This window comes from Ciona robusta, chromosome 9 (genome assembly GCF_009617815.1).
Source record: "Ciona robusta chromosome 9, ASM961781v2".
Classification (NCBI taxonomy): domain Eukaryota; kingdom Metazoa; phylum Chordata; class Ascidiacea; order Phlebobranchia; family Cionidae; genus Ciona; species Ciona robusta.
In genome coordinates this window covers 4,082,128-4,106,235 of record NC_143243.1, presented here as the reverse complement: position 1 = coordinate 4,106,235, position 24,108 = coordinate 4,082,128, and the positions used below count along the sequence as shown (strand labels likewise).

Genomic DNA, 24,108 nt, shown 5'->3' with positions numbered 1-24,108 from the left:
ATATCATGCTGTTAAAACAAAGAAGAGAAGGGAATCAGCCAAGGACAGTTTCAATCAACAGCCAAGAACAGGACACAACACTCTTTGGATAAAAGGTTTGACAAAGACAGTCAGTTAAAAAGCTGAGCCGCTGCAATCAAGCGATATAGCTGGACATTGATTTAGAAGTCCGTGTTTTAGTTTCAAATCATATTCATAGGTCAGTGCCAAACAGCTCTATCAATTTTATTATTAGAAATTGTTGGTATGGTGGTTTGCCTTGATACCAAAGAACATGTGGGAAACAAGATGGCGTCTATTGACAGTTGTTTTTAAACAATGGCTGTCCTTACTTGTTGTATATATATTTACTTTGGTTGGTACATGTGTTACATTCATGTTCATTACATGCATTGTTGCCATGCGCAAAAGCGTTGGCTGATTGGTTACTTTTCACATTTGCCTTTTTCACGCTTTCTCTCTAAAATTGATTTCCGTTGTTTATTTTTACCGAACATAGAGGGCGCCATTGTTTTAACGAATGAAGAAATACCTATGGAACAGGGTCTGAAATACCGGTGTTACAGACATTATAGTTATGCGATGAATAGATGCACGCTTTGACTTTGCCGAATATTGATTCTAACATGTTACTCCGTAAACGCATTTATTACTGTCTCCCTAGATTTATCCTGCTTTAAAACGAATAACACAAAAGAGCGAAGAAATATTTAAAAGATTAAACAAATTGTTAAATTTTCGCATTGGTCGTAAGTTCCCGATGGAATTACTTGAGAATGTTTGCTCAAAACCGAGCTCTAGTACAACTGAAAAAACGAACATAATCTACGCCGACGTTTTAGCAACGATTTTTTGACGCGCGCCCCGCAAACAGTAGATTATATACGTGATTTAAGTCTGAAGATTTGGCACTCAATCGTTAGCTTTGCGCAGTGGCGGTATCGTAGCCGATGAGGTTCATCCGAGGCGCGATTATTGCTAGTTGAAAACTATTCCCAATACCCCGCCCTGTCGACGTGAAAAACCGTCGGCTGTGGCAATTTCTGAAGGGTTCTCCGGAACCTTTACCAATCGAATTTATTCTAAACCAACGTTCGTCTAAACCATTACGTTACCAACTATAAGTTACGTTCATTTACAATGCCTTTAGCATTCTCTTATATCTTTAAATTTGGTAGCAAGCAAATTATATTTTCAAAACAGTACTATAAACTTTGTCCGGCGCCATAGCACATCAGTTGCTTAGAACACCCATTTTTAACGGCTATCGTTTTCCAGCCACGCGAGTATAAAGTTTGGGGTTTATACATTGGTAGCTCATTAACTATAAACCCGTTAGTTTAACCTGTATTTTTGTTTTGCATAAAACTATTGATGAATAAAGTTTGTATTCAGTGTTTACGGTAAGTAAAATAAGACGTATTGATATACCGTTAACGCTAACCTTAATTTAAATGATAAAAATTAAAGTATATTAACAAAATAAACATTTAACAGTAAATTTAATTCACATTTACGAGCAATTCGATTCAGAGTCAAATGGAATATAGTTCATTTTAATTGTATTTACATCCGTTAGACGGCGCTCGTGTTCGCGAAGGTTCCATAGCAGATTTTCTACCGACCAGAACCTCATACGCCTGTGGAGCAACTGTAAGGTGACGAGGAATCCGCCCAATTAAAAATAAGACCCACTGTGATGGCAACTCAAAAGAAAATGTAGTAGGTCCAGTAGACAAAGTTAAAAATTGCGAAAGACGCTGGGAACGCCACTCTTGCCACTTTGTCTATAATGCTGACGTCGCTTATCTTAGGAACTTTCAAAGCCGACAGAGATTTCTTTGCCCGAGATGCGTAACCCTTTCTTTTCTTTCCAACGGAGTTCCTGCTTGGCTGCCCTCTACGTTTGCCATTCGCGGCGTTGTGCATACCGCGTGCCCGGCCCTGTAATAAGTAGTAAACAGAACAACTTAAATAAACGTAACTTATTTTTCACCTGGAAGGGCAAAGGCAGTTGGTATAACACGGGGGTTTCTGTTTCATACACCTCCCGCTTGGAATTTTATACCGCTTACAAGGTATGACGTATGTAACTTTGTGAGTGATTTTGTTTGGAATAATAAGGTATATAGTAGAATGGGAGAAGATGGGACACCTTTTTATTCTATTTTCTCGCCTCATTTGATAGTAAACAAGAAACATTCAAGAAATTATAAAACCGAATCCACACAACTCCCATAGACCGTTGTTTATTGTTTAAAACACGATCAGGATATTTGGATATTATGTGCTAAAGGTGTCCCATCTTCCCCCATTGTACTATATGCATGTACTTTTGGTAATAAGTCGTTTAAGGGATTAGCTTTCCTTACCTGTGTCGCGACATTAAATCCCACGTTCCTACGTCTTGTCGGTAGAGGGCGCGCGTGATTTGCATGTGGACAAGTAGAAATATGTCGGATCGCATTTTCCTCATTGTCCGACCACCCGGCAGCTATCTGGTGAATTGAACCCGGCGACGTGGACTCTTCGTCACAATAACGTATTGTTTCTTTTGAACCTCCACTAAATTGGGCGGCGAAGTTCGCAGATTTTGCTGATTCTTCTGCCTGTTTGTTATATACCACAAATAAATACTTATAAGGTAGGTTGGACTACAAGATGCATGTTTTCATTATAAATTTATTGTCTTACTTGGTAGTAACAAAGAACATTTAAAAAGTCTAACTGTATAGCCTTACGCCTTTAAAAGAGCGTAATTGTTAAAAACACGACCAGGAAATGGGGAATATTTTGTGCTGGTAACGGAATCCTTCCTACCCCATAGTGCTGTAATCAGGTATTATGCAATGCACTCAATAGCTGATTTCAATTTAAATAAGCAACGACATGTAATTTGTTCGTTATTTCATGCGTTACGTATTGTATAATTTTTGACTGGCGCCGTGGCGCAATTGGTCAGCGTGAATGCCTTTAAACCAGATGTAATTCGTTTTAGTTTCGTCGCCGTTACCATTGTGGGTGTATGTGTCCTTATGGGCAAAACGCTTAACGGCCTTTACTCAAGCCCAGTGGGCACTAATGGGTTGTCTTACTTGTCATTCATACATAATATAAATCTAAAAAACAAACATCCACCGACAAAGATACATTCGTGGTAACTCGTAAGCTGGCACGAGGTGTATGAAACAGAGCACCTTTGTTATAACTCGTCGTTTTCCGATCACGCGGGGATACAGCAATTTACATTCACTGGACGGAAAAAGTTAGAAATCATATCGTAAAAGTCGCCATAAATTACTCTTTATTTAGGCTATACTTTTAATTGGAGCAATTGTTGCTAGCACGAAGTGAAATATAGGTTTTAAAATTTCATTTTGTAGAACAATTATATACTGAATGTATTAACAAGGAGGAGTGAACTTAGAACACGGATTGTACAACCTGGACCTAATTACACATAATTGTATTGACTACAATACATTATTAACAGCATTGGAATTATACATTAAACATGCCTATATCCTCTGCACCCTTTCAAAAGATTTCAGCACATACAAAATGCAAATTCCTTAAACCGACGCCGTTGTTATTCAATGCAAGTCAGACCAAAGGCAAAAATAATGCGATTTTACCTTCGTTGGTCCCGTGGGAACGCTAGCTCGTTCCAGGAAAGCATAAAATCGAAATTTTCGACCGAATGCCCTTGGTGGCCGGCACCGAGTCGAATGCAATCACGATTTACATGGCTCAGGCGTTCCTTATATGCGAAGACTGCAGCACAAATCTAAGGAGCAAGACCATGCGTATTGATCTGTCTGCTGAATTATCACTGGCGCCGGAAGAAGGGACAGAGATCTAGCAGCGGTTGTTTACCGTGGACAATATACACAAAACGCTATTTTTTTGTAATATTATTTTGTGTAGTATAGGCCTGGTAAGATATAAGTTTGTGTTTTCATTCTCTTTTACATCCCTATTAGTTGTAAGCAAATAATATTTACAGAATATATAACAATTTCTTTAAGAAAAAAATTTAAAATGAAGCGCTGTTACTTGTTAAAACAGTAACAAGAAATATGGGATGTTATGACCCAACGCTATTCCATTTATTTTTTAATTTGGTATTTAATCAAAATAAGTCGGAGCTAAATTCGATTGTTATTTATACTATAGATTTCGTCTTTTTCCAAAACAAAAATGCCGGGAAATTGCGAAACACATTTTTGTGCGGTGGATTATTTGGTTGGTATAGTAGGGTGGGGGAAGATGAGACACCTTTTCATTCCATTTTTCCCGTTCACACAGCGTTAAGAACTCGCAAGCCATGTAACTCAAATTTGTACGAACAGATTTGGTTATCGTGTATCAGGAGCCTGTTTATTAGTTTTCATTACTGTAGTTTAGACTTATACAGTATAGTACTGTGGGGGGAGATGGGACACATTTAGCACATTATATACAAACATCCTGATCGTGTTTTAAACAAATGACAATAGTTTGTGGGGGTCGTGAGGATATGGTTTTATAATTCTTTGAATGTTCTTTGTTTACTACCAAATGTGACAAGAAAATAGAATGAAAAGGTTTCCCATCTTTCCCCATCCTACTATACGTAAGTCGTTCAAAACATCAGCGGTTCATCGCGTGGCCAACTACAGAATACTACGTGGTCACATGTGTTCCAGTAGGGCATACATGCTCATCGTAATTAATCTTTACGGCCATTTAGTCACCATTGTGTTTGTTTATATCGATTTGCGACATCCGCTTACGGGGGTTGATTATAGTAAACGTTATCTTCCCTTTAGACAGGATTAATCAAGACCTTATTACTAACCAGCAATTTTTTAACTATGCCTATATGGGTATAGGACCGAAACAATCACACAACAAAATACATACGTTGTCCTTCATAAAAAATGACAGCGTTATTAGGGACTACCAAAACAGCACCTGTTTAGTAAAAAGTATGTTTAAAGTAGGTTGTTACAAACTATACACAGCAATAACAACTGTTACGAAACATAATTACGCTCGGCTCACCTCGAGGGCTTCTGTAAGCTTCCGCCGAAGTTTTGCCTTCGTCTGTCGGGCCATGTTGCCGTAATACGTACAATTGACCATCGCGTATTCCAGCAGGGCGAGGAACACGAAGACAAAACAACAAATCAGATAAACATCAAGCGCTTTGATGTCGGGGATCTTTGGAAGAGATTGCCGAACGTTTGTACTGATTGTTGTCACAGTAAGCACGGTGGTAATACCTGATGTACAGAGTTAGTTATAGGGGCTTTTTCCTTTTATTGTAAACCTCAGAAAACACAGTAGAATGGGGTAAAATGGGACACCTTTAGCACATAATGTTCAAATATCCTAACGTGTTTTAAACAGTTAACAAAGGTCTAGAAAGTCGTGAGGATATACGGTTTTATAATTTATGGAATGTTTTTAGTTTACTACCAAATGTGACGAGATAACAGATGGAAAAGGCGTCCCATCTCCTCCCACCCTACTATACCATACCGTATTTTTTATATATTCCTTAAAAACGATAACGAAGATACTATTATTAAACAATAAAAATAAGGGAATCAACAACAAAACGACAGTCGAAAGTCAAAAATGTATTTTCCTCACCCAACGCAACGCGAGCGGCCGTCGCTTCGTGGTTGATCCAAAATGAAACCCAACTCAGAATTGTAATAAGCGAGCATGGTAGGTATGTTTGCAATATAAAGAAACCAATGTTTCGTTTCAAGAGAAAACTTAACGACACTCGTGGATAAGATCCTGTGTTGAAAAAAAACAATTGAACTGTTATAATATTCTTTTTTAATATTAGTCTTTTATATTTGAACTGGATTTGCCTTCACAGAAAACAGTTTGGAATAAATTGGAAATTGACTTGAAGCTATAATGTAGTATAGAAATATGAATATGAATATACACATACATAAATAAAATCACATTTGTTAATGGTGAACAAACTGTTTAATAAAAATCTGTTATATAATTTAACTATATATATAGTAGGGTGCGGGGATACATAGGACACTTTAACATTCTATTTCTCGTCGCATTTGGTAGTAAACAAAAAAGTTCAAACAATTATAAACCGTACTTTGAAGACTCCCTGGACCGTTGTTAATTGTTTAAAACACGATTAGGATATTCTGATTCTGTGCTAGAGGTGTCCCATCTCCCCCCACCCTACTATATTACTGTGCAGAAACAGTTAGGATTTAATTGTGAATTGTAATAATGGAACACAGACGTGTTAAATATATATATATATATATATATATATATATATATATATACGTAAATACAAATGATTTCCTTATACATGCATGAAGTGTTGATACTGACCTGTAGCAAAAGTAATGTTTTTTATCAAAAGCCTGGAGTTTGTGACTTTGAATTGAGCCAGCTTCAAGTTTTCAACTCCCGTCACCCCAATGTCCCCCAGCATATGGAAACGAATATCATCAGTTGTATAACCGTCTGTGAATGGTTTAAATTTGTCTTTAATAAGATGGGTGGGTAGAATGGTCCATGTTTTCATTTGCTTTTATTGTTTTATTCGGTAGTAAACAAAGAATATTCGGAAAACTATATATGTAACCGTAGCCTCGCGACTCAAAAGCAGGTTGTAAATGCTAATACTCGATTGGTAAATATGTATTACCATTTGCTATTGGTATCCCATCTTACCTGTAGTACAATTATGTTTTTGTTTGAGCAACCGCGTGCATGATTAAATTGATGATTCGTAGCATCTATACGTTGGTTTAATTAAAAGTGAATGAAAAAGTTATATTTTGTCATTAGTCAGGTCAATAAGCAATTATTGGGAAAACAAGTTCACGTTGCGTTGCCAGAAAATATTTAACCAACGAGTTTGTATGGTGTTGCGTGTATATGTGGTGGGGTGGGGGAAGATGGGACACCGTTTCATTTAATTTTCTCGTCCAATTTGGTAGTAAACAAAAAATATTCAAAGAATTTTGAAACCGTATCTTTACGGCTTCCATATGAGGCGTTGTTATTTGTTTTAAAAACGATCAGGATATTTATACTTTATATGGTAAAGGTGTCCCAACTTGCCCCATGGTACTGTGTTTATATTATATTTAAAGAATTATATAACCGTATCCCCGCGACCCTATAAGAGCGTTGTTAATTTTTTTAAATACGATTAGGAATACGGGATATTATGTGCTAACGTTATCCATCTTCCCTCACAGTACTATACAGTAAGTACAGTCAAAAGCCTCGGTAATTTATTATGTGAACAAATTAAATTAGATATCGCCCAGTATCGGTTCAAATCAATCTTTTTTCTATAGACGGTTTAAATTTTGTTTTAGTAAACTGTAATATTCCACAATTCAAATCCAGTACATTCTTAAGCACCCACACTATATAGTGAATGATATACAAAATTGAACGTCATCACAGATTTGAAAAAATGTCCCACTTAATTATTGCTTGGCAACATAACTATTTGTGTAACGGTTAAATGCAAATTAAATGACCTTTGGCTGTCAACCGAAGTTCAATTATTCAAATCAAATTGAATTTACAAATACTCGGCAAGGAATAATCTCGTTAACTGTAATATTGCAATAATTAAAACTTAATTTACAATATTGAATAAATGAATTAGTTTAACTTAATTATCCTCGCGTGGAGAGGCAACGACAATAATAACACGAGCGTTCTGTTTTATACAACTCGTGCCTACCTACGAGTTATAACTTGGTGAGAAATTATTATTCCCAAAATAGAGTTATATAGTATGTTGGGGAAAGATGGGACATATTTTCATTCTATTTTTGAGCACGGTAGTGGTTGAGCACGGTAGTGGTCATATAGATCCTTTTTCGTCGAACAGTTGTTCTTGGCTTTGTTGTTGTTGTTGCTGATAGCGCGATTTTTTCCGCACTTATCCTAATTCTCAATTCTAGCATTTTTCTTTAATCTCTTGATTGAAATCAAATCGTAATATATATTTATAATTTTTAGACTAAATTTTCAGATTTAAAACCGCACAATTTGCGTGTGTGCATCGAAGCGTAGACGAGGGCCTTTTTCTTATCGTTAACTTCGGTATAAACACCGCGTCTCTTGTTTCTTCGCTCTTTTAGTTTACCGCTCGCGATAAATCATTATGCAGCCGCCACAGTATGAATAATATTAACTTCTAACATTACCTATAATACTGCTGTGTAAGTTTACATGTCAACACATGGTCGTTATACGTCTTAAGTTTAATAAGTTATAATACACCAATTAAATTCATTTTATCTACTGCTCCACAGTCACCAATGGCGACCGAAACCTGCTGTGTTGGTTACTTTTGATTTGTTTTTGATCGATCTCAGTCGACCATTGTAGTGATAGGGTTAATTAATACTATGCTAATTAGTTTGTACCGTGCTCATTCATTAGATCTGTGTGATCTCTTGTCTCGTTTAATTTGGTGGAAAACAAAGAATCTTTATAGAATTTTAAAACCGTATCCTCACGACTCCCATTGACCGTTGTTAATTGTTAAAAACACAATCAGGATATTTGGATATTATGTGCCAAAAGTGTCCCGTCTCCCCCCACCCTACTATACAAACATTTCCAAATATTCTTTAACTTACAGCTCTCAATCTCAAGCGTGCAGTTCTGTTCGTCCATTGGATAACGTCTCAAGTTCATCATACACGCTAGGTCTGTTGTCACTCTGTTTAAAACAAAAAGTTTTCATAACTTGATACCAACATGTCGTAGCTTGGTTTAAAGTGGTCCATGGTTTCTTTCTCTTTTGTCAAGTTTTGATTCAGGAAGTTCTTTTTATCAGGTAACACAGCGTGTTTTACTGATAATCACTCGGATTTTTCGACTTTCGCGTCGCTGGCCTACTGATTATGCATTTTGGGCGCTTATTTCTATTGGTTCTGACGTTTCATTACATTTTAACCGTTCCGTTTTGGTGTTGCTGTGTACAGTTGTATATTCTATACCGTCTCGTAAAATCCCCACCTCCAGTTGTTTTGTTATTTCTATGGTTTTTAGTTTTGAAAAACGTAGCCTTGTTTGTTTGCCCTTTCCGTTCCCTTTTTTAGGTAAGTGCAATTCTAATCCGACGTAACCCATTTTGTCGTGCATATTTCACCGTTTATGCTTTTATTAAGTCTAGTCTTTAACCTTAACGAAGCATTCTATTTGAATAAGGTCACTGCATGTAAGTGAAATTTGTATAGGTTTGAAACTGCATGTTACACCTTGGAGTGACCTTGTCCTATCACCCTGTTTAACCGTCCCTCTACTTCACTCTAGTAGTGCTCTGCTGAAAAAGGACGCGTTATAAGCACAGTGAGAAGTATAGGTCCCTAATAAAACTACGGGTTGCAAACGGTTGCAGATATTTCGGTTATTTTGACCAGAAACGCTATACGCGGCCACGTCCAATCGATGTCAAATGCCCATACGAATTTAACAAACCAACTTTTGGTTTAATGCATCAAACAGTTTTTGAGTTATGGTCCAAAAACCATTGCGCGGTTGTAGATATTTTGGTTATTTCGATAACTCAAAAACCATTATTAGGGGCACGTGAGAAGTTCACGCGTGGCACTGGTCACGTACTCACACGTCTATATACCCGATCAACCTAGTTCCGTTATACAACCCCGGGTCCAGCGGGCCACGCCCGATAGGGGTAGATTATAACAGTCTTTATACGAACGACCATCTTCAGGCTAATATGCGAGTTACCGGTTTTAAATTTATATCCTTTATTCATCGTATCTTATACATTTGATTACATGGGTTGACTTTTTTCAATTAAACTTCTAGTTATGTAGGAATTCGATTCTAATTATGTTTTTAAAGCATGGTTTACTATACTACTATATGTTTACACGGTAATATACATGCTTAAATTAAGATGTCCCAGAGACGTTAGTTGTTACACCAACTTCCCATACTTATACATAGCTGTATATGGCTTATGCGATAAACGAATTAACTGTACAACATTCATCGCACCTGAGCCCGTAAAATATCGTCCCATCTTCTTCAATACGTAACATCTTATTGCTTCTCGTAACCGTGTGGATATAAGACTTCTTGTCGTTAACAAAGTAGGTGTCCGGTACCTGTGACGTCATAATTTCGTTACGTCGCAATCTAGTTACGAAACAATTAATTAAGCCGATATCGATAAACGTCAATATCGACACAGGAATTCCAATATTAGAATTAAAAGTTTCTTATGAAATTTATCGCATACAACATTACGCGCTGCAATTGAATGAATATATCCAACTTATTTGTTCTAATTAATGAATTTGAACTATTCGTATGACATAATACTGTGGGGTAAGATGGAAGTCATGAAAATAGGACGAGAAAATAGAATAAAAAGATGACCCATCTTTCCCCACCCTTAATGTTTATAAGATATCAAAATAAAGCTTTTAAATTTTACACATGGCAAAATGATTCAAATGATTATTCTTTAAAAAAGTAATCAAGCTACAACAGACTGTAAACTGAAAAAAGAGGATATGATGAACGTTTTAATTTAAAGCTTGGTGCTTTATTAAAGAATAATCGTTTGCCGTTGTGATTGTATGTACTTTTATATAGTAGGGTGGGGGAAGATGGGACACCTTTAATACATAATATCCAAATAGCCTGATCGTGTTTTAAGGAATTAACAGCGGTCTGTGGAAGTCGTGAGGATACGGTTTTATAATTCATTGAATGTTCTTTGTTTACTACCAAATGGAAAGAGAAAACTAAACGAAAAGGTGTCCCATCTTCCCCCACCCTACTATATCTTCCATTTTTAAACTTAATTTAAATCTTCAATTAAAAAAAAGAAGAAAAGGATGTCAGCTTTTAGGATTATTAATCATAGAATGCGTGTTGGGGTTAACTATTTTATTTATTTATTTATAACAAACTAAAGTTAAATATTTAACCATGAATGCAAACTTGGTGATCTTAGATAACGGAAAAACGTTTGTAAAAAAATAAGCTAAATTAAATAGGCGACGATTCTTATCGTGAGAACGTCATCCGCATTGGCACAGATGGTTACCGTTTGATATTGGCGTATAAGCTCGCGATCAAAGGTTTCTGTTAAACTGCTCAAAAGCAATTGAGAGTAGATCAATACTGAGCCATACTCATGCTCGCCTCAATAAAAACTGAAAAGGCTTGTTTTGGTTATTTAACTCAAAATGCAATTACTAATCAGAGCAGTTTTCCCACATGAATTGTATTTCAAGTGACCGTGTTAAAAAATAACAGCAATCACTTATTGACTTTTTAGTGATTTTGTAAACCTCAAACAACTCTTGAATGACTGCGACTTCAAAGCTTTATTTTCTTAACCGATTAAAAATCGATTTATTCCTCCTTAAATCAAATTCTAAATACCAAAGTTAATTATACACTGGATTTGCGAACATAAAACGAAAACGAGTTTTTGCAATATTGATCGAACCCAATAGTCTGTACCGCTGTGATCTTTGCCTTAACGTTTTTGGGTTCGCTATTGCAGTAGTGTGGGGTAAGATAGGACACATTTTCATTCTTTTTAACCGTCCCGTTAGATAACAAACAAAAATCATATAACCGTGGCCCACGACTCTAAAAGAGCGTTGGTAATTAATCAAAATATACGATTAGCGTAAATGAGACATTGTGCGCCAACGATTAGCATCTCACCCCACAGTAATATTGTATAGTGCCAGGCAGAACATAAAATAGTCGTACACGCTGGTAAATTGTTTCCATTAACGTTGTTTGATCGTTTATGAATAAACTATAGAAAGTATTTAAAATATAAATTTTAAGTGACACAAAAGTCGTTTTTTTAAACTGTCAATACAAAAATATACAGTATATATAGTAGGGTGGGGGCAGACGAGACACCTTAACACATAATATCCGAATATCCTGATCGTATTTCAAACAATTAACAACGGTCTATGGAAGTCGTAAGGATACGTTTTTTTAATTCCTTGAATTTTCTTTGCTTACTACCAAATAGGACGAGAAAATAGAACGAAAATATGTCCCATCTTCCCCCACCGTACTATGAACATACGAACCTTTTAATTAATAAAACATATCAAACGAGATGTTGAATTGTAGGCAACTGCGTGTTTTATAACACAAAGCATTCATTAAGGTGAAATGTATTGATTGCTCGCGGTAGAGCTGAAAATGTAGGTGTATTACGAAGAAGCAAAGTGTAATTTATTTTAAATCCTTCGAGTACATGTGCACATGGAAAAACCGTTTTACCGCACCGCCGTTTCATTAGCAAAATTAAATTGTTTTCATAGCTACATTATATGTAACTGGTGTAGTGTTAGTATATAAATCATTTTTCCAACATAGCGATGGTCGCTAATAGGTTGTCCAGATTGACATAAAAAAAACAATCACCGACAAAGTTTTATAGATAACTCGTAAGCTGGCGCGTGTATAAAACAGATTACTAATTTATTTCCCGGTAAAGCGAGTATAAAGCAAGTTACACTCACCCATATTTTGTCCACTACCCTGTTGTCCAATGTTAGATTTAGGTTAAGTCCATCAAACGCAAGGCGCTCGTCCCTCCACGATTGTTGGAAGTTAAGCGTCAATGTATAATCCTAGAAAAGATAAATTATTCAAGTACGTCGGATCTAATTTGTGTATAAAATAAACCATAACGGCCGTGAGTACATAGGTATATGCTGCTGTTGTATGAGGATGATACTTAAAAGATAAACCCTTGTTTTAATATCCGATTATCCTATGGGTGCTTATATACGAATGTCTTTGTACATGTATGTTGAGTGTATATACCGAACATTGAAGCTTACCATGTTAACTTCTGACACACTGTCAATGCTGGCAACTTGAATGCTCATCCCAACTGACAGCGGATCGGCTGAAATTAAAATTTAATGTCTTGTTTACAACTGCTATGTCCTTGCTATGACCAAGGCTTTGTATGAATGCTTATAATCCTTGCTAAGCGCCCAACAAAACAAATGAGTGTGCGAAAATTTTGCGCCAAAAGTTTTTCACGTTTAGTGGTATATATTGCTATTAGGTAAGATGGATACCGTTCGCACAAACTAACTTTGTCACAAACTATGCCTTACTTCCTTCCTGTGGTTTGAACAATTAACAACAACTTTTAAACAGTTAATAACTGTTTAATTATAAATTTTAAACACTCTTTCGTACCCAATTGGACGAAAAAAAAACTGGTCTATCTTACCCAAGCCTACTATGAATTATTTTGCAATACCAAATTTCACGTTATACGTTATTATGATAACACATCATTACCGCCATATTGTGGACGTAACCGAATATCGTAATCTTCCTCTAATAAACGATCCAATGTACTTTTAATGATTGCTTGTCGTTCATTAGAGATGGCAGAAATTCTAAAACACAAGTAGCTACTTTTAAAACACAATGCACAAATTTAGGTAGCCATTAAGTAGACATTACTTTGCTACAGTTATATATATACATTTTTAACTTGAACGTTATTGTATATCAAGCCAATACGATGCAATGCATATTCAACTTACCTTTGTATAAAGAATATAATTAAAAACTGAACTAAACATCCCATGTCTACACTTCGTCAGCTTCACCTATATACCTAGCCCACACCTGCAAAACAGGAACAGTTAGACTGCCTGTCGCAGCTCCCATGTATGCGCATTAACGCCACAGCCTATATAGCTCATCCAAGAGTTTGTCTTGCTTGTTTGCCTGCTTATAGGGCGGTGTTAAATATTGGCAATGTTATGCAGCGCTTATGGACCTCTCGCTTCTTGCTCACTTTATCGATCTCTGTTTCTCATTAAACGATTCTTCAAGATATTAATGCAATGCCGTTATCTGCTTTACTTATAGTGCGATGTATTTCGTTGTCCAAGCATCTTAACTTGCGTGGTGGTTTTTTAGTATATAATAGGCTATCTTTTCAAATTTATTCTATGTAACGCGTATCTAAAACCGAAGCTAGTGTTTGGATGTTCGCTTATCTGCCGACTAAACCTTACAGCGAGGCTCGTGACTGAAATGAAGTGTCTAAGCTAGTGTCTTCCTTAAAAAGTAGCTTCCTCTACCAACTGGCTCTCAGTCGAAAATTTCCAGCTAACAGACAGTGAAAGTCTATTGCTTGTCGCGAGTTCTTCCTGCTGTGGTCGCAAGACTGATATTTCGCTATTCATCGATTGGTAATAGCCTCTGCGAAAAAATCGTTTGTTGGGTCGCAGAGTGAACGGAATTACCTTTTTATTGAGTACCATGGAAGGGCAACGTATAGTCTGAAGGCTTGTGATAGATTTGCTCAAGGCCTTGCAGACAAAAGGCCAAGTTTAGCACAAAAGCATGATATATAGGCACAGTTGAGTATAATAATATGTAATATTAATCTTTTTCATTTGCTTTAAGGTTTAGAGTTATTAACAGTTTCGTAAAGGAATAAGGCAGAATGTTTCACAAATCTAACAGTCCAGCTCAGAGTAAAATTAGAGCATTTCAATAAAGAGATTAATTTTATCACCTACAGCAGTTACACATTTGGTATATTATCTTGTATAATTTATGCATATATGTTGTTTCTATGATAAGGAAACCACAGGATAATTAAAGGACAAAGTCAGTGTTTTTCTATGAGCACTTTGTTCACATTTGTTTAATCGCCGATGGTGCAGCGATGGGCTTTACCAATTAATAATTCATAATGTTTTCTTTCTCTTAAAGGAATAACAGACCACGAAAAGCATGTTCTGTAAATTTTCGTTAAAAACTTTTTTGGCAACGAACTGTTTTGTCTGGTCGTACTTTAATGTCGTCACGGCACCAGCATCAAACAGGTTGGAGATTATCACAAGAATTAAACCTATGTATTGCGACTGCAGTTAAAAATAAAACACAAACGTTTTACGTTAATTACATTGCTTCGATTTTGAACGGAATTATTTTATTGGTTTACCAGTAATCACGTATTCGTTGATCTGTTGATGCGGCTCGCGCATTTATTCAGGCGGAAATTTTAACCTATTAGTCACAATTCCCAATAGAGCTGACCACCATGGCAAGTGATAATGAGAAATCTTCGTTTTACCTTCTTTTTTAATTAAACTCAACATACACCGTAAGCCGACCCGAGCTTACAGTGTTGCCCAATGTTAAATAATTTTTGTGTTTCCTTATTCGTGGTGCGCATCTGGCGACACTGCAATAGTCGATAGAATCGGGTGGCGGTATTCAAGATGTTATTCCCTGAATACCAATTCCGAATGCGCTAATCTGCTACAATATGGCTCGAACCAATTACTCCATGCCGTTTCGATTAACATTTACTGTTTTATATAAAACATTCACTCTTAATTTAGTTTTAAAACGTGAGAACGTGCTAATGATTAACTAGCGAAAAGGGTCACCTCGTTGCCGCTGACGAGTTACCACGTATGTAACTTTGTGAGTGATTGTTTTTTATATGGCTGACAATTTGGACAACCCATTAGTGACCACATATGTTAGAGCAATTACCGTTTAATTCTATATCTTTCGCAAGGACACAGCGATAACATCGTTAAGCCATATAGAAAACTGACGTGATCAGCAGCACAGTGTATGCTCAAATCCTATGGTTAAAATATACATATAGTAGGATGGGGAAGATGGGACACCCTTTCTCGTTGCTATGGTAGTAAACAAAGAAAATTCAAAGAATTATAAAACCGTTTCCTCACGACTCCCATACACCGTTGTTAATTGTTTAAAACATACGATCAGGATATTTGGATAATATGTGCTAAAGGTGTCCCGTCTTCTCCAACTTCAACTCCAACATAACAATGCAGTTAAATATATTTTAACAAAAATAATAAGTTAACGACAACGTTAATATATATCGTCCGGCGCCGTGGCGTAGTGGTTAGCGCGCCTGCCTCTAACCCAGAGGTAATAGGTTCAAGGCTCGTCGCTGCTACCATTGTGGGCGTATGTGTCCTTGAGCAAGACACTTAACGGCAATTGCTCCAACCCAGTGGTCACTAATGGGTTGTCCGAATTATCAGCCATACATAAAAATGAAAAAATCCAAAAAAAAAAAATAATCACTCACAAAGTAACATACTTGGTAACTCGTAAGCTGGCGCGAGGTGCACACCCGTGTTATAACGACTGTCGTTTTCCGGCCACGCGGGGATAAAGTAAGTTACATTCATTCATTCATTCATTCATATTTCAGTAACCAAGCGAGGCCTATTCGTCATTCAAAAAACAACAATGCGAGATCCTGCAACAGAAAAGTTTGTCCGGAGGATATTACCCGGACGTTGGACAATTTCTTGCTAAACTATGATAACAGAATACGGCCAGGCTTGGAAGGTTCGTTTGAATAAATAATTTTGAACTTATTTATTCTCGCGTAATAAGTGGCTGCCCAGCTGCAGTCGTTATAACACGGTTGTCCTGTTTCATTCACCTCGTGACGGCTTACGAGTTACCACGTATATGTAGAATATTTATCTTCGCATTACAGGGCAACTACAGTCGTTATAGCTGTTACCTCATGCCCGATTAGTATAGATACAATGCAATATAGTTTTGCAAAGATTCTGGTAAAGATTTCACAGATGCTCAAAATGTTTTACAGAAGGACCGACAAAGGTCTACAGCTACTTTTTTGTAACTGGATTCGGGCCTGCCTCGGAGCAGGACATGGACTATACGTTGGACATGTTCTTCAGGCAACGGTGGGTTTACCGCACATTAATTATTCACTAATATACCGGTCACGAATTGCTGATATTACTTTACTTAATTCAGCTAATGATGGTGTGTTTATGACGTGTTTGCATACCTAGACACGTGACGCTACTGTCAGCATTGAACTGAAAGTTTATCAGCAATGCAGCGGTGTATGGCCTAGCCATCTCACGGATCATCCAGACGCCACATTTGCTTATGAAATATGCATGTCTCCCGCGCGGGTTAGAGCAACGAGAAATTGCAATTACTATGAGTCAAGAAACAATGCATGAGTCGCTTGCTACGCCTTAAGTTAATCGAAACGTTAAGTTAATCGAAAAAATTAGTTCAACTTTAAATGCAATCATGTTAACAGCATAGGGTGTTATATCTTGTACTTGCTTACCGTTAAAAGATGTAAAGACAATTAAACGCCGTATGATTTAATTTAATCACTAATTTTTTCCAAGAAAGTGGGCCATAATGCAAGATTCATTACCAATGATAGATGTGAATTTCTTTACCATTCTGCCATAGTTATACCAATTCAAACGTTGATATAAAGAATGCCAGAATATAACACGCATGACGATTGTATCCTCAAGAAAAAGACTGTTGTTAATAATTAAATACAAATTTGGAAAACATGGGATATTACGTGCAAATGGTATCCGTTTTACCCCACATGGTTACCAGCGTTGTTCTTAACAGATGGAGAGACGAGCGATTGGCTTTCAAGCACATGAACAAGAACATCACTGAACTAAAACTCAACAACAATATGGTTCAACGGTTATGGACACCTGACAGCTTTTTTCGAAACGGAAAAAAGTCGATCGCTCATAACATAACAGTTCCCAACAGATTACTACGAATAGATCCGAATGGCAACATCCTGTACACTATGAGGTTGTTTGAGATTTTATATTGTTTTATATAAAACCGTGATTTAAAATGAACACCGTTATTATAATACCGTATTTCCTAATCGTTTTGATAAGTAACAACGCTCTCTTTAGGATCGTGAGGATACGATCATACACAATTAAATTTTTTCTTAATGGGACAGTAAAAAAGAATGAAAATGTGTTTACCCTCTTACCTCACCTCTACTATATAACTTTACCAGTCCAAAAACAAGCGAAGCAAATTTTTTTCGATTAATTTATATTACTAAATGAAATTATTAGAAATACACGTAAAATAACACGAAACAGTATTGATCGCTTTAAAAACCAAGTTTGAACACTATTTTCTTTGCAATACTGAATTAAAAGCAAACTTTTTAAAGTTTAGCAACTAAAACCTAAAAAGTGGGGTAAGACAGGACAAATACTTTTTTTTATTAACATTAAACTTGTAGTTAACCCACCAAAATTGATCAGCTGTTCTAGTTTCTTTAACACGCAAACTCTGTCCACTTTGTCCACACTGTCCATTTTTTCTATATGTTTGTATCTCATTTTTATCACAAAATTGAAAAAAAAATGATGAGAAAAATCAAACTGTCAGAAATGACAAAATCAAAAAATGTTTTCGTCTTTCAAGGTTTTTGTAAAGGGAAATTAAAATAGTACCGTCCTACCCCGAGTCCCGTGTACCCCGCCCTACTATAATGTATATATATATATATATATATATACCTTTTTACAGGTTAACAATAAAAGCAAGGTGTCCTATGATCCTTATAGATTTCCCAATGGATGTTCACACCTGTCATCTTGTATATGGAAGTTACGGCTACACGAAGGTAACTTAATGTATATCGGGGTGTTAATGTTAATACCGCGATCAATATAACGTAAATTTGTTCTAAAAACTTACGCCGATGCTTAATTAAAATGACACTTCGTACACTATATTTGCTGACATGTATAATTAAGAAGATATATAACATTTTTGATCCGGTCTGTCAGGTGTTGGTTATTCAATCGATGGTCTGTGTATTAAACTTAAAAGCTCACGAGCCAGATTATCAATAAAATTTTAATTATCCGGCGCTGTGGCACAGTGGTTAGCGCGGCTGCCTTTACCACAACCCAACGGTTGAAGGATCGATACTCATCGCTGCTACCGTTGTGGACGTATGTGTTATCGGGCAAGATACTTGGTATGGCAAAAACTCCAACACACTATAGTACAATCACGCACAAAGTTACATAAATGCTAACTCGTAAAGCGACTCGAGGTGTATATAAAACAGAACATCTGTGTTATAACGACTCTCGTTTTCCGGGCCACGCGAGGATAAAGCAAGTTGCATTTATTCATTCAATTATAACTTCAGGATCAGATGCAGTTTTTGTGGTACACCGAGAATGGTAGGAAACCAGCTGTTGACGTCCCTTCTTCTTCTTCTCGTTTGAACCAATTCAAATTGATCAATTATACTTGGACCACCAATATTATAAACACGATATCTGGTAAATATAATGTGCTAGTTCCCCAACGGTTGATTAAAATCACGTGAGGCAAAGATTGAAATTTAATATTTGACTAAATTATTTACGCAACACATGTTCGCAATAAATCTTTTGCCGTTTTTTTGATGTTTCGTGTATGGTGGACGAAATATCGGTCATTGAGATCACAAAAACCAAAACCTAAGAAGATTTTTTCACACCTACGATACGTACACTTGGCGGTAACAACTTATTTATAAATTTAAACTTATTTTGTTTTGCAGGCGAGTACTCCGTCTTAGAGACGAAGTTCCATCTACAAAGACAGATGGGTTATTTCGTTATTCAAACTTATCTGCCTTGCATTCTTATTGTTATCTTGTCCCAGGTATAACGTGTGATATTTTGCATACAAATGTACACACTCAAACAGAACAAAATAAAAAGTTCCAGAACTGTGGGGTAAGATGGATACCGTTACAACAAAATACCTCACAGTTACCAATCGTACTTTTAGCAATTAAAAACCTTCTCTATCTAGAGGTGTGAGGTTACTGTTATATTATTCCGTATTTTTTTTACTGCCAAATAGTACGATAAAAGAGAATCAAAACACGTACCATCTTACCCCAACTTAGTATATACTGTATGTATTTTATGCCAATTTTATAACACGGTGTATTACATAGTTTTACCCGAAACTTAAAAACACAAAAAAATGTTTTATTTATCTCTTCGAAAACGGTAACGAAGATCATATTATCTAAAAAATCGAAGGGATTAGGGTCCTTACACAATCTCAATAATGTTTTTCATTAACGAAGCCTATAGTTTAATTTGTGATGTGATGTCGAGAATGGTTTATCTAAATTAATTCGGCCGCTTTTCATTCTAGATTTCCTTTTGGATCAATAAAGAAGCAGTGCCGGCAAGGACCGTCTCTGGTAAGACTGAGTATAATGTCATTAGTATCCGCAACAAACGTGACCTTTCCCAGAATTAGTTGAGCTGGTATGGAATAATTGGAAATGGCGGTCAAAATTGTTCCATAATAAGACTCTCACTGCGACACTGACGTCTTTACAAGCTTTTACCTCTAGTAGTCGCGCTGACAGCTGAAGGCTGATGAACTTTATTCACGCTGGCTCTAATTGAACGTCACGTCTCATTACTTAGGGCTAGGATGAACAATTGTAAAATAGTCTTAGGATGTGTTTGATAAGCAGTGTACTTGTAAAACCATATCTATGTTTAAAAAATGAAAAACCCCTAAAAAATATTGACCCACAAAGTTACATACGCGATCACTCGTATAAGCGAGCACACGGTGTATGAAGCAGAACGACTATTGTTGCCCCGCTACGCAAATATAAATAAGTTACATTACATTTCAGGTATTATGACTGTACTAAGTTTGACCATGCTGAGTATCAGTACCCGTCAGTCTCTCCCCAAAGTGGCTTACGCAACGGCGCTAGACTGGTACATGGCGGTGTGTTTTGCATTTTGCTTTGCGGCTTTAATCGAGTTTGCGTCAGGTAAGCTGTTTTTTTGTCTAAAATTAATAAGTCATGTATTTGCTAAAGCCCGCCTTAGAATAATTAAAAATTAAAGCGACCACGTACAGAGATAAACAACTTCCTTTTTTCGTAGTGAATTATTTTCAAATGCAAATTGAACAATCGAAGTCGAAGGAAAAGACGGATAGCAGCAACGATAAAAAAGACGTGATCGAATCTAGTATTTTCCATTCTTGTTCTGCATTAAGGAAAAGGTCAGATACGTCGTTAATTAAGTGATGCAAAAAATCAACAGAATTAAGGATGTGTTTTAATTATATGGGGGGGGGGGGGGGTAGACTTGGCGTAAGACGTGCCTTTTAAAATATCTTTCAATGATAATCCCATATCAATGTAGAAGTTTTATTCGACAGTATTCTCACGATCCAACAAAGTTCTCGGAAAAATATTAACTGTTGTTAAGTAATAAAAATCGGTGTTAAACAAATGCAACATTTTTTAAATGGGTAAAAAAGATAGATTAGTAATTCATTTTGAATCCTCGCTTTGATCGCATAAAAACAACCGAACTTTTGTAGTTTGCGTTTGAATTATCAATCCAAAATCGTAGGTTAATAAAGTAAGCTGAAATATTCCGCACAGTTTGATTGTCTCATTAAACTATTTTTTTTTAGTTTTGTTAAAAAAATGATATATAAATATGAGGAAAATTAGCAGGGGTCATTATGGCCAAAAAATGTCGTTTTAAAGTTATATATATATAAAGCGTACACGGCGCAAAAAAAATAGCACAGCCGGTTAATTTTAGTAAGTTAACTACAAATGCAGAATACTGTTTATATAAAAATATTTCAGTTCTGCGTCTCGTCTTCCCCCCCATTGTAATTTTGTAGTTTTATAAATAAGTCTTATTTATTTACGTTGACTAATTTTATAATCAATCTCCAGGGTGCTTGAGATAAAACGATCCGACGGTACAATGAATGTCAATTTGAGTGATTTGTTTAAGATGGCTTCCGGGATGGCACCCGGAGAAAAACTTGGCTTCAGATATTATTTCTGCCGCTTGGCGTCGCTAGTGCTTCCAAGTAGGCGGTCATAAATATCTTGTAACACATAATTTAAAGTGTAATTCGATAAAAAAAAATTTTAGATAAGTTTGTCTGATGTATAGCTTAGATTTTGTAAAATGTTTAAAAAATTAATAAAGCTTGATTCTCATAAATAATGCTATAAATAATTTATTCAACTTAATAAAAAAAACAGAAAATTACAGGTGGTTTGGTGCTCAGTAATTGGTTATAAAAGCAACTAATTTAATCAACTCTTAAGTAGTTTACTGGTTTTTAATCTACTTTTTATTCATTTTACACCCAGAGAACTGGATCAGAGAAAGTACGGATAGAAATCATATAAATTCATCCGATCAGGAACTTGCTCGGAAGCTCCTTCTAGCGGCTGAAGCAGAAATAAATGAAGCTGCCATGTCACAGGTGAATTACGGTTGGGTCGGGTGTATATTGTACTGTAGCATACCGCTAAAAAACTCATACAGTAGGGTGGGGGAAGTTGGGACACCTTTTTATTCTATTTTCTCGTTCCATTTGGTAGTAAACAAAGAACATTTAAAGAATTATAAAACCATATCCTCACGACTTCCATAAACCGTTGTTTATTGTTTAAAACTTGATCAGGATATTTGAATATTATAAGTGCTAAAGGTGTCCCATCTTCCCCCACAGCACTATATTTTCTGATCGCGTTTTAAACAGTTTCCAAAGCTATTTTGCGCGGGGCTAGATTAATGTTTCAAATTCGCAAACTACAAAATTTTGAAAGTTTTAATATGGTTCAAATGGAGCATCTTATTATTATGATTTTTCAGCCATTGAAAAATGTTGTAGTTGTTTAACTTTGTATAACTTACCAGCAGTAATCGCTATTGCCATGCAGTTTGCTGGACTGTGAGAATAGTGTTAAATAATACGGTAACTTTTGGTTTTGTCTCATGTGTGCCCGTAAGGATGGGGTAAGATAAGATTTAGAAAAAGAAAAATCCCGTCATATATATTTAATTTATTTATAACGAACCATTTTAACACCCATTACCTTAAAGGGCGGAGTCAGTAGAATTGACCGCGTATCGAGGGTGGCTTTCCCGCTGGCTTTCTTCTTTTTTAACGGGATCTACTGGTTTGTCTACTTGTCTCACCAAACCCACGAAGTTGCATACAGATTAGGCACTTGAATCGTAACGTGTCAACATATAAAAACTTTTAAAATTAACCATGTAAATTGTGTAAATATAAAATGTGTATATAAGTGTGCAAATGTGAATATTTTATCTAAATTACGAACCGGTATCCTGTCTGACACAAAATATGAATACATGTTTCATCACACACTGTATAGGGTTTGACTTTGATTTCCAGGGCAACAAGAGCTCTCTCATTGGTTAAAGGCATAAATTATGACGTCATTGCTAAGACTTATCCGATGCTCCTGTCTTGTGCTTTGTTTGCGATTAATACAAGTGTAGCGTAGCATTAATTATACAATTATACAATTATTTATCCTCTGTGTCGTCAACAGTTTGTGTGAAAACGTCAATAGTTTGCGGGGCTATTAAATGGTTGTTTAAACATATACCCTCTTATCTTGGGTTTTGCCGTTCGTTGCGACAAGGACAACCGGATTACTGTGATTGCAAAAGCGTAAATGGGAGTTTGCATAGTTATTTACAGAAGTGTTGTGTTTGGCATACCGCGCTTTTGGCCGATGGCCTATATACGCATACAGTAGGGTGGGGCAAGACGGGACACCAGCCTAGGAGTTACCATGCATGTTACTTTGTGAGTGAACTTTGTGATTTATTTTTTTTTATGTATGACTGATAATTTGGACAACTCATTAGTGAAGACTGAGTTGGAGCAATTGCCGTTAAGTGTCTTGCCCAAGGACACATACCCCACAATGGTAGCATCGACCCTTGAACCCATTACATCTGGGTTACAGGCAGGCGCGCTAACCACTAATGCCACGGCGCCGGACTAATACAGCACCTATAGAGCAAGTGAAGTAAGAAGCCATCGTTTTGAGTCGCAATATTTAAATCCAGAAATGTTTTATAAGTTTGTCCCGAACATATACCATTGACCAGAGTTTTTATACAAACTTATTTATATATCGACTCACACCGACCATGGTAGAGTGGGGGAAGATGGAACACCTTTCGCACATAATACCAAAGTATTCTGATCGTGTCTTAAACAATTAACAACGGTTTATGGAAGTCGCAAGGATTTAGGATACGGTTTACAATTCTTTGAATGTTCTTCGTTTACTGTCAAATGGGACGAGAAAACTCTATGAATTAGTAATGTAACAAT

General features: G+C 36.3%; 2 protein-coding genes and 1 non-coding gene across 3 annotated transcripts; 2 read left to right on the top strand and 1 right to left on the bottom strand.

Annotated features, from left to right (window-relative positions):
• Positions 1 to 921: 921 nt before the first annotated feature.
• LOC149731120 (U4 spliceosomal RNA) lies at positions 922 to 1,062 on the top strand. The gene has a single exon (XR_016385749.1). It is a non-coding gene; the product is annotated as a U4 spliceosomal RNA (small nuclear RNA).
• A 306-nt stretch (positions 1,063 to 1,368) lies between these two features.
• LOC149731119 (gamma-aminobutyric acid receptor subunit beta-3-like) lies at positions 1,369 to 13,764 on the bottom strand. The gene is made up of 11 exons (XM_089884876.1): positions 13,614 to 13,764; positions 13,363 to 13,463; positions 12,888 to 12,955; positions 12,564 to 12,674; positions 10,048 to 10,157; positions 8,658 to 8,740; positions 6,373 to 6,507; positions 5,641 to 5,793; positions 5,047 to 5,267; positions 2,373 to 2,609; positions 1,369 to 1,944 (listed from the first exon to the last, which is right to left on the bottom strand). Exons 1-11 carry the CDS (start codon positions 13,655 to 13,657, stop codon positions 1,708 to 1,710), a joined length of 1,500 nt encoding a protein of 499 aa, XP_089741002.1. The 5' UTR covers positions 13,658 to 13,764; the 3' UTR covers positions 1,369 to 1,707.
• Positions 9,216 to 23,362, top strand: LOC149731118 (gamma-aminobutyric acid receptor subunit alpha-6-like). The gene is made up of 14 exons (XM_089884875.1): positions 9,216 to 9,231; positions 14,800 to 14,912; positions 16,295 to 16,434; positions 16,703 to 16,802; positions 17,509 to 17,706; positions 18,451 to 18,547; positions 19,085 to 19,220; positions 19,484 to 19,587; positions 20,095 to 20,143; positions 20,594 to 20,737; positions 20,853 to 20,973; positions 21,668 to 21,807; positions 22,097 to 22,212; positions 22,836 to 23,362. The coding sequence occupies exons 2-14, from the start codon at positions 14,821 to 14,823 to the stop codon at positions 22,965 to 22,967; spliced, it is 1,569 nt and encodes a 522-aa protein (XP_089741001.1). The 5' UTR covers positions 9,216 to 9,231; positions 14,800 to 14,820; the 3' UTR covers positions 22,968 to 23,362.
• The last annotated feature ends 746 nt before the right edge of the window (positions 23,363 to 24,108 follow it).

Coding starts and splice junctions, on each gene's coding strand:
- LOC149731119 (XM_089884876.1), bottom strand. CDS start 13,657: ATGGGATGTTTAGTTCAGTTTTTAATTATATTCTTTATACAAAG. Junction 12,956..13,362: donor GTTACGTCCACAATATGGCG/GTAATGATGTGT, acceptor TTTTAATTTCAG/CCGATCCGCTGTCAGTTGGG. Junction 5,794..6,372: donor AAACATTACTTTTGCTACAG/GTCAGTATCAAC, acceptor TTTTCAACACAG/GATCTTATCCACGAGTGTCG.
- LOC149731118 (XM_089884875.1), top strand. CDS start 14,821: ATGTTCTGTAAATTTTCGTTAAAAACTTTTTTGGCAACGAACTGTTTT. Junction 19,221..19,483: donor TATTATAAACACGATATCTG/GTAAATATAATG, acceptor TTTGTTTTGCAG/GCGAGTACTCCGTCTTAGAG. Junction 20,144..20,593: donor GCCGGCAAGGACCGTCTCTG/GTAAGACTGAGT, acceptor ATTACATTTCAG/GTATTATGACTGTACTAAGT.